Here is a 12,651-nt window from a genome sequence, read left to right on the forward strand (position 1 = left end):
ATACATTTTGTAATTGAGCCAATCAGCGGCCACGATACTAAACAGAGTTCTCTGATTGGTTGGGTCTCAATCTAGCGGCCAATACTGTTGTAGCATTGATCTATTTCGTCCATTTCGCCATTTTTTTTATTTAGTGTTACGTTCTTTTAAAAGAAACTTTCTTAAAATGCTGCAAATATATGAAAATACCGTCGTCGAGGATATATTGTCCCGAATAAATGGTTAAACATGCACACGCACGCATGAAATTAGCCCCGCCCACTATCACACACACTCACACTCACGCTCACACACACACACTCACGCTCACACACTTGGCCAGTATCGGTTGCTCCCTTCCACACTTCCAACATTATTAACATGCGGCCAAACATTTAACGTATTTTATTTCTTCTTTTTTTTTCGTGTAAAATGATTTAAATCGTACCGTCAACAAACATGAAGTCCTAAAAAAAAAGGTTGATTTTTGAAAAGCGACATGGAAGCTTCTTTTCCTTAAAGACGCGACATGGGAAAATGGGAGCTGACAATGGTAAGTTGTTTCTTTATTTTTTTTTACTTTTATTACAAACGAGCTAGTGTATAGTTTGTTAAAGTACGTGACTCCTCTGTCAAACAGCGTCATAATGACGCGTTGTGCCTAAAAGCCTTTCATATTGTGTTAGCTTGCTGCTTTGCTAAACTACAAAGCTTAAATGTTTACATAACGTCTCATTGAATCATCCTTTCTTTAGACATAAAACACTTGTTTTTATTTTATTTTATTCATTTGATAGGGAAAGCATAATACAGGTACTGAGAAAACATACTTATTTTTTTGTCCCCCCCCAAAAAAACAAACCAAAAAACAAAACAAAATACATATCCATCCATTTTCTACTGCTTGTCCCTTTTTGGGGTTCGATTACAGATTAATAATAAGACATTTCAGTCACTATGGGTCAAACTTGCCAACCTTGAGACCTCCGTTTTCGGGAGGTGGGGGCGTGGTTAAGAGGGGAGAGTATATTTACTGCTAGATTCAACTGTATATATATATATATATATATATATATATATATATATATATATATATATATATATATATATATAATACATTCTTGAATTTCAGTGTTCATTTATTTACACATTTACACACACATAACACTCATGTACTCATTGTTGAGTTAAGAGTTGAATTGTCCATCCTTGTTTTTCCAACCATATGCATGTACAGTAGATGGCAGTATTGTCCTGTTTAAGAGTTTCACAAACTTGTTGTTTACGGCAGACGAAATGCTTTACGGTAGATGAAAACGGACTGCTGTTGTTGTGTGTTGTTTTACCGCGCTGGGAGGACGTTAATGAAACTGCCTAACATTAAACCCACATAAGAAACCAAGAATTCACCCTCGATCATTCTACAGTTATAACTTAGATTAGATTAGATAGTACTTTATTTATTCCGTCAGGAGAGTTCCTTCAGGAAAATTACAATTTTCAGCACAATCTCATTCAAGATCAAACAAACATTACAGGGAGACAGAACAGGATCGCTGACGGGTCTGCCGGCTTCCAGCGCCACTTACAAAACAGACGAGATAAACGATATAACATCATTGGGCAGACACGCTCTTTATTTAGTGGGAAAGCTGACTTGAAAACAGGCTGTCGACACGTCACTCAGGTCCGCATGGAGCTGGAGGGGGTGTGGCCTCCAGCTCCGCCTGAATTTCAGGAGAAAATTTGTCCCAGGAGGTTTTCGGGAGAGGCGCTGAATTTCGGGAGTCTCCCAGAAAATCCGGGAGGGTTGGCGAATATGCGGTGGGTAGCAATGTACTGTCTTCCTCTTCACCACAAGCAGATAGAGAATCACAATAACTGACTAAAAAGGGGAAAAAAAGTTAGCAAAAATAAAAATCACAAACATACAGAGAAAGAAGTGTCAATGGATAAAAACAACAAAGAAAAAAGAGTAGAGGTACATAAAAAGGTTCATTGTGAACAGTCAGTGTCACATCCGTCTTATAGTGTATTTAATTTAGCTATTCAACTAATTATGCACCGCGATGAGGTTAAGACTTGTCCAGGGTGTACCCCGCCTTCCACCCGAATGAAGCTGAGATAGGCACCAGCGCCACCCACGACCCCAAAGGGGATAAGCGGTAGAAAATGGATGGATGGATCGATTGAACTAATTATGCAGCCCCAGGTCAAGTCCAAGTTGTTTTGGTTATATTTAATGTTCTCTAAATCTAAGAAAAACATGAGTTCTTTAAGCCCCAGGGAGGCCTGGAGGGCAAACTGGGATTTCCACACTAATAAAATCCTTCTACGAGCTATTAATGATGCAAAGGCGACACTATCCCTACAAGTCTGCTTAATTTTGTGATAGTTTGGTGGGATTCCAGAAATAGTAATCGTCAAGCCACAACTCATACTATCCACATAAAATACAACAACATTGTATTTACAAGACACAACCAAAATACTTGTTTTTAATTAATAATTATGAAATAAGTAAAAAAAAAAAAATTGTGGTACAAGCGGTGGAAATGGATGGATGTATTGAATTTATTGGAAGTTGAATATTCAAATATGCAAATATTGATCGTAGTATCAGATTGATACCAGTGTAAGGATCTAATATCTTGTGTTTTTGTTGTGTTGTTTGTACATTCACACTGTTGATATTGTTGTATTTATGTATTGTTAGACTTAGCCAAACTCTATTAATCCGCAACAGGATTTTTTTGACACAGCTGTGATAATAAAAATACATTTACATAGCTTAATTATCAGAAGAAAGGACAGCTAAAACACTCTCAAAGGCACAATTGAGGAAGAAATAATAAATAAAATGTAGCCGAACAGTGGTTCTCAAACTTTTTCCACCTAAGAAAACTCTTGGCTCTCCAAGTACAACCATAATGACAGACATTAAAATACAGGAGCGTAGTAGGCTTATGTATTCATTAAAAACAAAGTAGAGTTTATTTAACAAGTTTATGTACTATTTTTGGTCACTGTAGCATTACCCACAGTTTGAACAGTAACACTGTGTTGAGTATTCACTGAAGTCATTATCTGGCGCTTGTACGCGCACCACAGTTTGTAGTAGACAATACCAAAAATACAAAAGATAGTATATAATATTATGATATTAGTATAGTACCGCTATACTAATTAATCGTATTCAATCAATCAATCAATCAATGTTTACTTATATAGCCCTAAATCACTAGTGTCTCAAAGGGCTGCACAAACCACTACGACATCCTCGGTAGGCCCACATAAGGGCAAGGAAAACTCACACCCAGTGGGACGTCGGTGACAATGATGACTATGAGAACCTTGGAGAGGAGGAAAGCAATGGATGTCGAGCGGGTCTAACATGATACTGTGAAAGTTCAATCCATAATGGATCCAACACAGTCGCAAGAATCCAGTCCAAAGCGGCTCCAACACAGCAGCGAGAGTCCCGTTCACAGCGGAGCCAGCAGGAAAACATCCCAAGCGGAGGCGGATCAGCAGCGCAGAGATGTCCCCAGCCGATACACAGGCGAGCAGTACATGGCCACCGGATCGGACCGGACCCCCGCCACAAGGGAGAGTGGGACATAGGAGAAAAAGAAAAGAAACGGCAGATCAACTGGTCTAAAAAGGGAGTCTATTTAAAGGCTAGAGTATACAAATGAGTTTTAAGGTGAGACTTAAATGCTTCTACTGAGGTGGCATCTCAAACTTTTACCGGGAGAGCATTCCAGAGTACTGGAGCCCGAAATGAAAACGCTCTATAGCCCACAGACTTTTTTTGGGCTTTGGGAATCACTAATCCATCGTTAGCAATAGATCATTAGTCATTTTTGCGAGGGCTGTCTCCGTGGAGTGATTTGTCCTGAAACCGGATTGAAAAGTTTCACATAGATTGTTAGACGCTAAGTGTTCATTTAACTGCTCCGCAACAATTTTTTCGAGGATTTTTGAAATAAAGGGAAGGTGAGTTTACCATGAGGTCAGGATCGAGGTGAGGTCTTTTAAGAAGAGGATGAATAACCGCTTTTTTGAATGCTAGGGGAACATTGCCCGAGGAAAGTGATAAGTTTATAATATTTAGCACTGATGGACCTAATAATACAAAGAGCTCCTTGATCAGTTTCCCAGGAAGTGGGTCAAGTAAACATGTTGTTTGTTTTATTCCATTTACACGTTGTAACAATTCCTCTAATGTTATTTCCTCAAAACAAGAAACTATTTTGGAGGGCAGTATCCGCCGTATATACAATCGTGTCAGTGTTAATAGAACCCAGTTGTAGCTGGGACGCATTGTCTTTAATGTCTTTTCTAATGATTTCAATTTTCTTACTAAAGAATTGCATAAAGTCATCAGCTGAGTGGGTGGACCTACTGGAAGGAGTCCCTTGTTGGGTTAGCGATGCTACCGTACTAAACAAAAATTTAGGATCGTTTTTATTACGGTGGATGAGATTTGAGTAATATTTAGCTTTAGCTAAGGTAAGCATGCGTTTATAAGTTATTAAACCATCACTCCATGCTTGATGGTGCACCTCAAGTTTAGTCGTGCGCCATTTGCGTTCCAGCTTTCTACATAATAATTTCTGAGCTCTAGTTTCTTCTGTAAACCACGGGGTACGCTTTTTTGGAGCCTTTTTTAACTTTAGCGGTGCTATGTTATCAATGGTTTCGCGCAGGGCGTCGTTAAAGTTGTTAGTGAGGTTATCAATAGAGCCCACATACTTTGGGAATGGTGCCATTACCGAGGGCAGTAGGTCAGCAAGAGTTGTCGTTGTGGCCGTATTAATGTTGCGGCTGCTATAGCAGTTATTATTATTATTAGTTTGCCGAACATGCGTCTGAACCTCGAATTTTATAAGGTAATGATCGGACAATACTTTAGTATACGGGAGTATCGTAACTTTGGAAACGGTGATACCCCTGACAAGCACTAGGTCTATCGTATTACCGTAGCGATGCGTGGGTTCATTTATTATTTGTGTGAGACCACAGCTATCAATTATAGTCTGGAGCGCTACGCACGGTGGGTCCGATGGGGTATTCATATGGCTATTAAAGTCCCCCATTATGATTATATTATCGGCGTGTGTCACTAGATCAGCAACGAACTCTGAGAATTCATTGATAAAGTCCGTATTCAGTACTAAACCATTGTGTCATTGCTGGTTTATGAGCAGAGGAGCATATTCGGCAGGGCACACACACGGAGTACTTAGAAGCAGACACAGCTTGGAGAACGGACGCATTTTGGCTTAAAAACCAAAGATAAAGGTGAAGTTATAACACTACAACACTCTCAGGAAAAAATGCTTTAAGACATGGCTAGCGAGCTAGCTGCTAAAGTCCACCCCAGTTGGCAGTGTTTTAGCAACTTCTAAATCAGTAATCCTTGTCTCCATGGTGACAAATAAAGTAAGTTTCTTACAAAAATCATCACTGCAGGACAAGGAATAGCTAAACATGCTTCACTCCTCACTGGCGTCCAAATGTAAACAAACCATTGGTGTATCTACACTTGACATCCACTGTAATGATACCAACTGAAGTAGCGTATCTAGTCGATACTACTAGGATTACGTCGATATTTTACATCTTCTGTCGTTTTTTTAAAATTCGTTTTATGTTTATAAACTCAGGAAATATGTCCCTGGACACATGAGGACTTTGAATATGACCAATGTGTGATCCTGTAACTACTTGGTTTTGATACCCAAATTTGTGGTATCTTCCAAAACTAGTGTAAATTATCAAACAAAAGAAGAATAAATGATTATTACATTTTAACAGAAGTGTAGAGAGAACATGTTAAAATTGAAAGTAAGCAGATATTAACAGTAAATGAACAAGTAGATTAATAATCCATTTCATACAGCTTGTCCTTAATAAAATTGACACAATAATAGTTAGATAAATGACACAATATGTTACTGCATATGTCAGCAGACTAATTAGGAGCCTTTGTTTGTTTACTTACTACTAAAAGACAAGTTGTCTAGTATGTTCACTATTTTATTCAAGGACAAACTTGCAATTATAAACATATGTTTAATGTAACCTAAGATTTTTTGTTAAAATAAATCCAATAATGCTAATTTTTGTGGTCCCCTTTATTTAAAAAAGTACCAAAATGTCCATCCATCCATCCATCATCTTCCGCTTATCCGAGGTCGGGTCGCGGGGGCAGCAGCCTAAGCAGGGAAGCCCAGACTTCCCTGTCTCCAGCCACTTCGTCTAGCTCTTCCCGGGGGATCCCGAGGCGTTCCCAGGCCAGCCGGGAGACATAGTCTTCCCAATGTGTCCTGGGTCTTCCCCGTGGCCTCCTACCAGCTGGACGTGCCCTAAACACCTCCCTAGGGAGGCGTTCGGGTGGCATCCTGACCAGATGCCCGAACCACCTCATCTGGCTCCTCTCGATGTGAAGGAGCAGCGGCTTTACTTTGAGTTCCTCCCGGATGGCAGAGCTTCTCACCCTATCTCTAAGGGAGAGCCCCGCCACACGGCGGAGGAAACTCATTTCGGCCGCTTGTACCCGTGATCTTATCCTTTCGGTCATGACCCAAAGCTCATGACCATAGGTGAGGATGGGAACGTAGATCGACCGGTAAATTGAGAGCTTTGCCTTCCGGCTCAGCTCCTTCTTCACCACAACGGATCGATACAACGTCCGCATTACTGAAGACGCCGCACCGATCCGCCTGTCGATCTCACGATCCACTCTTCCCCCACTCGTGAACAAGACTCCTAGGTACTTGAACTCCTCCACTTGGGGCAGGGTCTCCTCCCCAACCCGGAGATGGCACTCCACCCTTTTCCGGGCGAGAACCATGGACTCTGACTTGGAGGTGCTGATTCTCATTCCGGTCGCTTCACACTCGGCTGCGAACCGATCCAGTGAGAGCTGAAGATCCCGGTCAGATGAAGCCATCAGGACTACATCATCTGCAAAAAGCAGAGACCTAATCCCGTGGCCACCAAACCGGATCCCCTCAACGCCTTGGCTGCGCCTAGAAATTCTGTCCATAAAAGTTATGAACAGAATCGGTGACAAAGGACAGCCTTGGCGGAGTCCAAACCTCACTGGAAACGTGTCCGACTTACTGCCAGCAATGCGGACCAAGCTCTGACACTGATCGTACAGGGAGCGGACTGCCACAATAAGACAGTCCGGTACCCCATACTCTCTGAGCACTCCCCACAGGACTTCACGAGGGACACGGTCGAATGCCTTCTCCAAGTCCACAAAGCACATGTAGACTGGTTGGGCAAACTCCCATGCACCCTCAAGAACCCTGCCGAGAGTATAGAGCTGGTCCACAGTTCCACGACCAGGATGAAAACCACACTGTTCCTCCTGAATCCGAGGTTCGACTATCCGCCGAAGCCTCCTCTCCTGTACACCTGAATAAACCTTACCGGGAAGGCTGAGGAGTGTGATCCCACGATAGTTGGAACACACCCTCCGGTCCCCCTTCTTAAAGAGAGGGACCACCACCCCGGTCTGCCAATCCAGAGGTACCGCCCCCGATGTCCACGCGATGCTGCAGAGTCTTGTCAACCAAGACAGCCCCACAGCATCCAGAGCCTTAAGGAACTCCGGGCGGATCTCATCCACCCCCGGGGCCTTGCCGCCGAGGAGCTTTTTAACTACCTCAGCGACCTCAGCCCCAGAAATAGGAGAGTCCACTGCAGCTTCCCCAGGCACCGCTTCTTCAAAGGAAGACGTGTTGGTGGGATTGAGGAGGTCTTCGAAGTATTCCCTCCACCGATCCACAACATCCACAGTCGAAGTCAGCAGAACACGATCCGCACCATACACAATGTTGATACTGCACTGCTTCTTTTTCATTCTTGTTTTATGTACCAAAATGTATCGAAATTATTTTGGTACCGGTACCAAAATATTGGTATGGGGACAACACATAATAACAAGAGCAATTGGACAACTAGATAATAAAATATATTGTGAGTAAATACAACTTAAATATATAAACAAAGGAAAGTGTTTATATGTATTGTTGTAAAGTTTACAAACAAAAAGTTACTTCTGGGAACTAGTTAAGGGTGTCCAAAATGCTCATTCCAATGTTGCCAGATGGAAAATGACAAGTTATCGTACCCGTATCTTAAATTGACTGTAATATGAGGAAAATTATTGCAGAATCCTTAAAAAAAACCCCAACCTGAATCCAGACTGTGATCCGTATCGCTCCCCAAATGTGAACACTTGATCCTCATCCAATTTTTGTCATTTCCTGAAAGTTTCGTCAAAGTCCGCCCATAACTTTGTGAGCGTACGGCTAATCGAAGGAATAAATTACCAAGTCCTTGCGCGTTTGTTCTGTTTTGTTCCAAACGGCCGGCAAGAGGGTTCACTCTTTGCAACTGGACGCATTTGTCGTGTAGCGGAATGAAATAAACCGAGTGAACCCTTTTGTCGGTCATCCAGGCGCTTTGTCTCTGTGGGAGGAGGCGGAATGCCAGCAATTCCGCCCTGTAACATAAACGTATGGTAGCTAGGCAGAAACGGTCCGACTCACCCCCAAAATCTTATTTGCTCGTTCCTAATCCCCATTTTGACGTTTCTTAAAAGTTGTGTCAAAATACATGTTTTTGACGTATGTTACTAAGTGACCAAACATCCTGTTTACGTTTGCTAATACTGTATTGACGGGGTCAAATTATTGTAACTTATGGCACTTTGGGTCACAAAATAGTAGAGGGAAATCACATAGTGGGGAAAATTAAGGTCTAAATAAGATAGTTATTGTACAAACACCGTTTCCATATGAGTTGGGAAATTGTGTTAGATGTAAATATAAACGGAATACAATGATTTGCAAATCCTTTTCAACCCACATTAAATTAAATGCACTACAAAGACAAGATATTTGATGTTCAAACTCATAAACTTTATTTTTTTTTTGCAAATAATATTTTACTTAGAATTTCATGGCTGCAGCACGTGCCAAAGTAGTTGGGAAAGGGCATGTTCACCACTGTTACATCACCTTTTCTTTTAACAACACTCAATAAACGTTTGAGAACTGAGGAAACTATTTGTTGAAGCTTTGAAAGTGGAATTCTTTTTCATTCTTGTTTTATGTAAAGCTTTAGTCGTTCAGCAGTCCGGTGTCTCCGCTGTCGTATTTTATGCTTCATAATGCGCCACACATTTTGCATGGGAGACAGGTGTAGACTGCATGGGGGCCAGGAAAGTACCCGCACTCTTTTTTTATGAAGCCACGCTGTTGTAACACGTTGTCTTGCTGAAATAATCAGGGCCGTCCATGAAAAAGACGGCGCTTAGATGGCAGCATATGTTGTTCCAAAACCTGTATGTACCTTTCAGCATTAATGTTTGCTTCACAGATGTGTAAGTTACCCATGCCTTGGGCACTAATGCACCCCCATACCATCACAGATGCTGGCTTTTGACTTTTGCGTCGATAACAGTCTGTATGGTTCGCTTACCCTTTGGCCTGGTTGACACGATGTCGAATATTTCCAAAAACAATTTGAAATGTTGACTCGTCAGACCACAGAACACTTTTCCACTTTGCATCAGTCCTTCTTAGATGATCTCGGGCCCAGAGAAGCCGGCGGCGTTTTCTGGATGTTGTTGATAAATGGCTTTCGCTTTGCATAGTAGAGCTTGAACTTGCACTTAAGGATGTAGCGACGAACTGTATTTAGTGACAGTGGTTTTCTGAAGTGTTCCTGAGCCAATGTGGTGATATCCTTTAGAGATTGATGTCGGTTTTTGATACAGTGCCGCCTGAGGCATCGAAGGTCATGGTCATTCAATGTTGGTTTCCGGCCATTCCGCTTACGTGGAGTGATTTCTCCAGATTTTCGGAACCTTTTGATGATATTATGGACTGTAGATGTTGAAATCCCTAAATTTCTTGCAATTGCACTTTGAGAAACGTTGTTGTTAAACTGTTTTGACTATTTGCTCACGCAGTTGTGGACAAAGGAGTGTACCTTGCCCCATCCTTTCTTGTGAAAAACAGCATTTTTTGGGAAGCTGCTTTTATACCCAATCATGTCACCCACCTGTTCCCAATTAGCCTGCACACCTGTGGGATGTTCCAAACAAGTGTTTGATGAGCATTCCTCCACTTTATCAGTTTTTATTGCCACTTTTCCCAACTTCTTTGTCATGTGTTGCTGTCATCAAATTCTAAAGTTAATGATTATTAGCAAAAAAAATGTATTTATCCGTTTGAATATCAGGTACTGTATGTTGTCTTTGTAGCATATTCAACTGAATATGGGTTGAAAATGATTTGCAAATCATTGTATTCCGTTCATATTTACGTCTAACACAATTTCCCAACTCATATGGAATCGGGGTTTGTATGTCTGGCAACACTGGCATGTTTGGCCCTTCTTGGTACATGTAGAAATAACATTTAAATCAGTATAAATATGGCAAAAAGACATAAAAAGACACAATAATCTATCTTTAGGTGGGGCAGTACATTATATGCTTTTACTTTTTGTTTTTTTAATGTTCTTTTAATATTACTACTGTTTTTTCAGATGACTATTTTGAATTGAAGAGGCTATATTTTTTGTGTAGTGTTCAAAATGCATGACAGAAATGAAAAGTATGTTAAAAAAGCCACGCAAAACCCCCCTTTAAGTTAAAAAGTTAAAGTACCAATGATTGTCACACACACACACTAGGTGGGGCGAAATTATTCTCTGCATTTGACCCATCACCCTTGATCACCCCCTGGGAGGTGAGGGAAGCGGTGGGCAGCAGCGGTGCCGCGCCCGGGAATAATTTCTGGTGATTTAACCCCCAATTACAACCCTTAATGCTCAGTGGGAGCAGGGAGGTAATGGATCCCATTTTTATAGTCTTTGGTATGACTCGGCCGGGGTATGAACGCACAACCTACCGATCTCAGGGCGGACACTCTAACCACTAGGCCACTGAAGCTCACAACCAAAAAAAATTAATAAATATCTTGCTTTGATTTCTTCTGTCGACAGTTCTGCTTACGTGTCTCAAAAATTATTTAGAAAAAAATGTTTTATAATATCAATCCATCCATTTCTACCGCTTATTCCCTTTTGGGCTTGCGGGGGGCGCTGGCGCCTATCTCAGCTACAATCATTTGATATATTTTGTATTTATATTTTTTGTTTGCCTGAACTATTTCTCTATTGTAATTATGATCGCAATTAACAAATTAAAAGCAAAATCACAACATTTTTTTAAAGGTCCTGGAGAATTTCAAATTAAAAGTCTGTTTTAGTATCAGCAATACTGGTTGGACCTGCGTTTACTTGCTAACAAATCATTTCCAGTATTTGCTGTATCACCCATCACAACAAGTGTGTAAACAATAAGAAAACTGCAAGAAAAACATACTTTTTTATTCTAACGACATTAGTTCTGGCAAAACATTATATGCTTTTGCTTCTTCCTGCTGTTTTTCGAACACTTTTTCTATTTTCTTTTAATATTGTTGTATTTTTCCGATGAGGATGTATTGGAGATGATATATTTGTTTTTTAAGTGTTACAAATAAATTAATGAAATTAAAAATGTGTTTGTTTTTTAACCTTTTACAAAATTAAAAAATACATATCAAAATATCAAAGTAGCCCCTGCATTCTTTAATTTTTTTTGTCGGTATTTTTTATTTTTTTTGTGTCAACAAATTTTTTGCCAATTTTTTAAAATAATATGTGAAATATTTTCTAATAATTTTTTTTGTTGGCCTGAACTATTTCTCTATTGTAATTCTGATCGCGATTGACCAAATAAAGACAAAATCATTGAAAAACGTTGAAGAATTTCAAATTAAAAGTCTCTGTATTAGTATCAGCAATACTGGTTGGACGTATACTTGCTATCAAATCAATACCAACATTTGCCGTATTGCCCATCCTAACAAGTATAAACAAAAAATAAACTGCAAGAAAAATAGAGCAAAAAGCATATTTTTTATTCTAATAATATCTTTAGATTTGGCAAAACATTATATGCTTCTAACACTAACACTTTTTCTTTTTTCTTTTAATATTACTATTGTATTTTTCCCATAAAGATATTGTATTGGAGATGCTATATTAGTTTTGTAAGTGTTACAAGCAAATCAATGAGATTAAAAATGTGTATAACGATTTTTTAACCTTTTACAAAATAAAAAAATACATATAGAAATATCCAAAATGGCCCCTGCATTATTTGCTTTTTTTTTGTCGGTATTTTCGTCTTTTGTGTCTCAACAAATATTTTGACAATTTAAAAATATATATATATTATATAAATTTTGTAATTCTATTTTTTCTTGGCCTGAAATGTTTCTCTATTCTAATTATGATCGCAATGAATAAATTAAAGGCAAAATCACTAAATCATTAAAAAACCTTGAAGAATTTCAAATTAAAATTCTCTATCAGTAATACTTGGTATCAAATCAATGCCACTATTTGGCGTATCGCCCAGCCTAACAATAATGTATTGGAGATGCTCCAATTGTTTTTAAAGTGTTCCAAATAAATAAATAAATAAAAATGAAAATGTGTATAATGTGCTTTAACCTTTTACAAAATAAAGAAAATAAATATAAAAATATCAAAATGGCCCCTGCATTCTTTGTTTTTTTTTGTCGG

The 12,651-nt window shown here is 39.6% G+C and overlaps 1 protein-coding gene across 2 annotated transcripts in view; it reads left to right on the forward strand.

Moving 5' to 3' along the window:
- Window positions 1-291: 291 nt before the first annotated feature.
- The window catches only part of LOC133541828 (ral guanine nucleotide dissociation stimulator-like 1), a 74,139-nt gene continuing 61,779 nt past the window's right edge, over window positions 292-12,651 (forward strand). For both annotated transcript variants that reach the window (XM_061885458.1, XM_061885457.1), the window contains exon 1: window positions 292-532. In XM_061885458.1, the coding sequence (XP_061741442.1) occupies window positions 509-532 (24 nt within the window). In that variant the 5' untranslated portion in view covers window positions 292-508. The remainder of the gene's footprint in view (window positions 533-12,651) is intronic.

The sequence above is a fragment of the Nerophis ophidion genome, linkage group LG23, assembly GCF_033978795.1.
Source record: "Nerophis ophidion isolate RoL-2023_Sa linkage group LG23, RoL_Noph_v1.0, whole genome shotgun sequence".
Taxonomy (NCBI): Eukaryota; Metazoa; Chordata; class Actinopteri; order Syngnathiformes; family Syngnathidae; genus Nerophis; species Nerophis ophidion.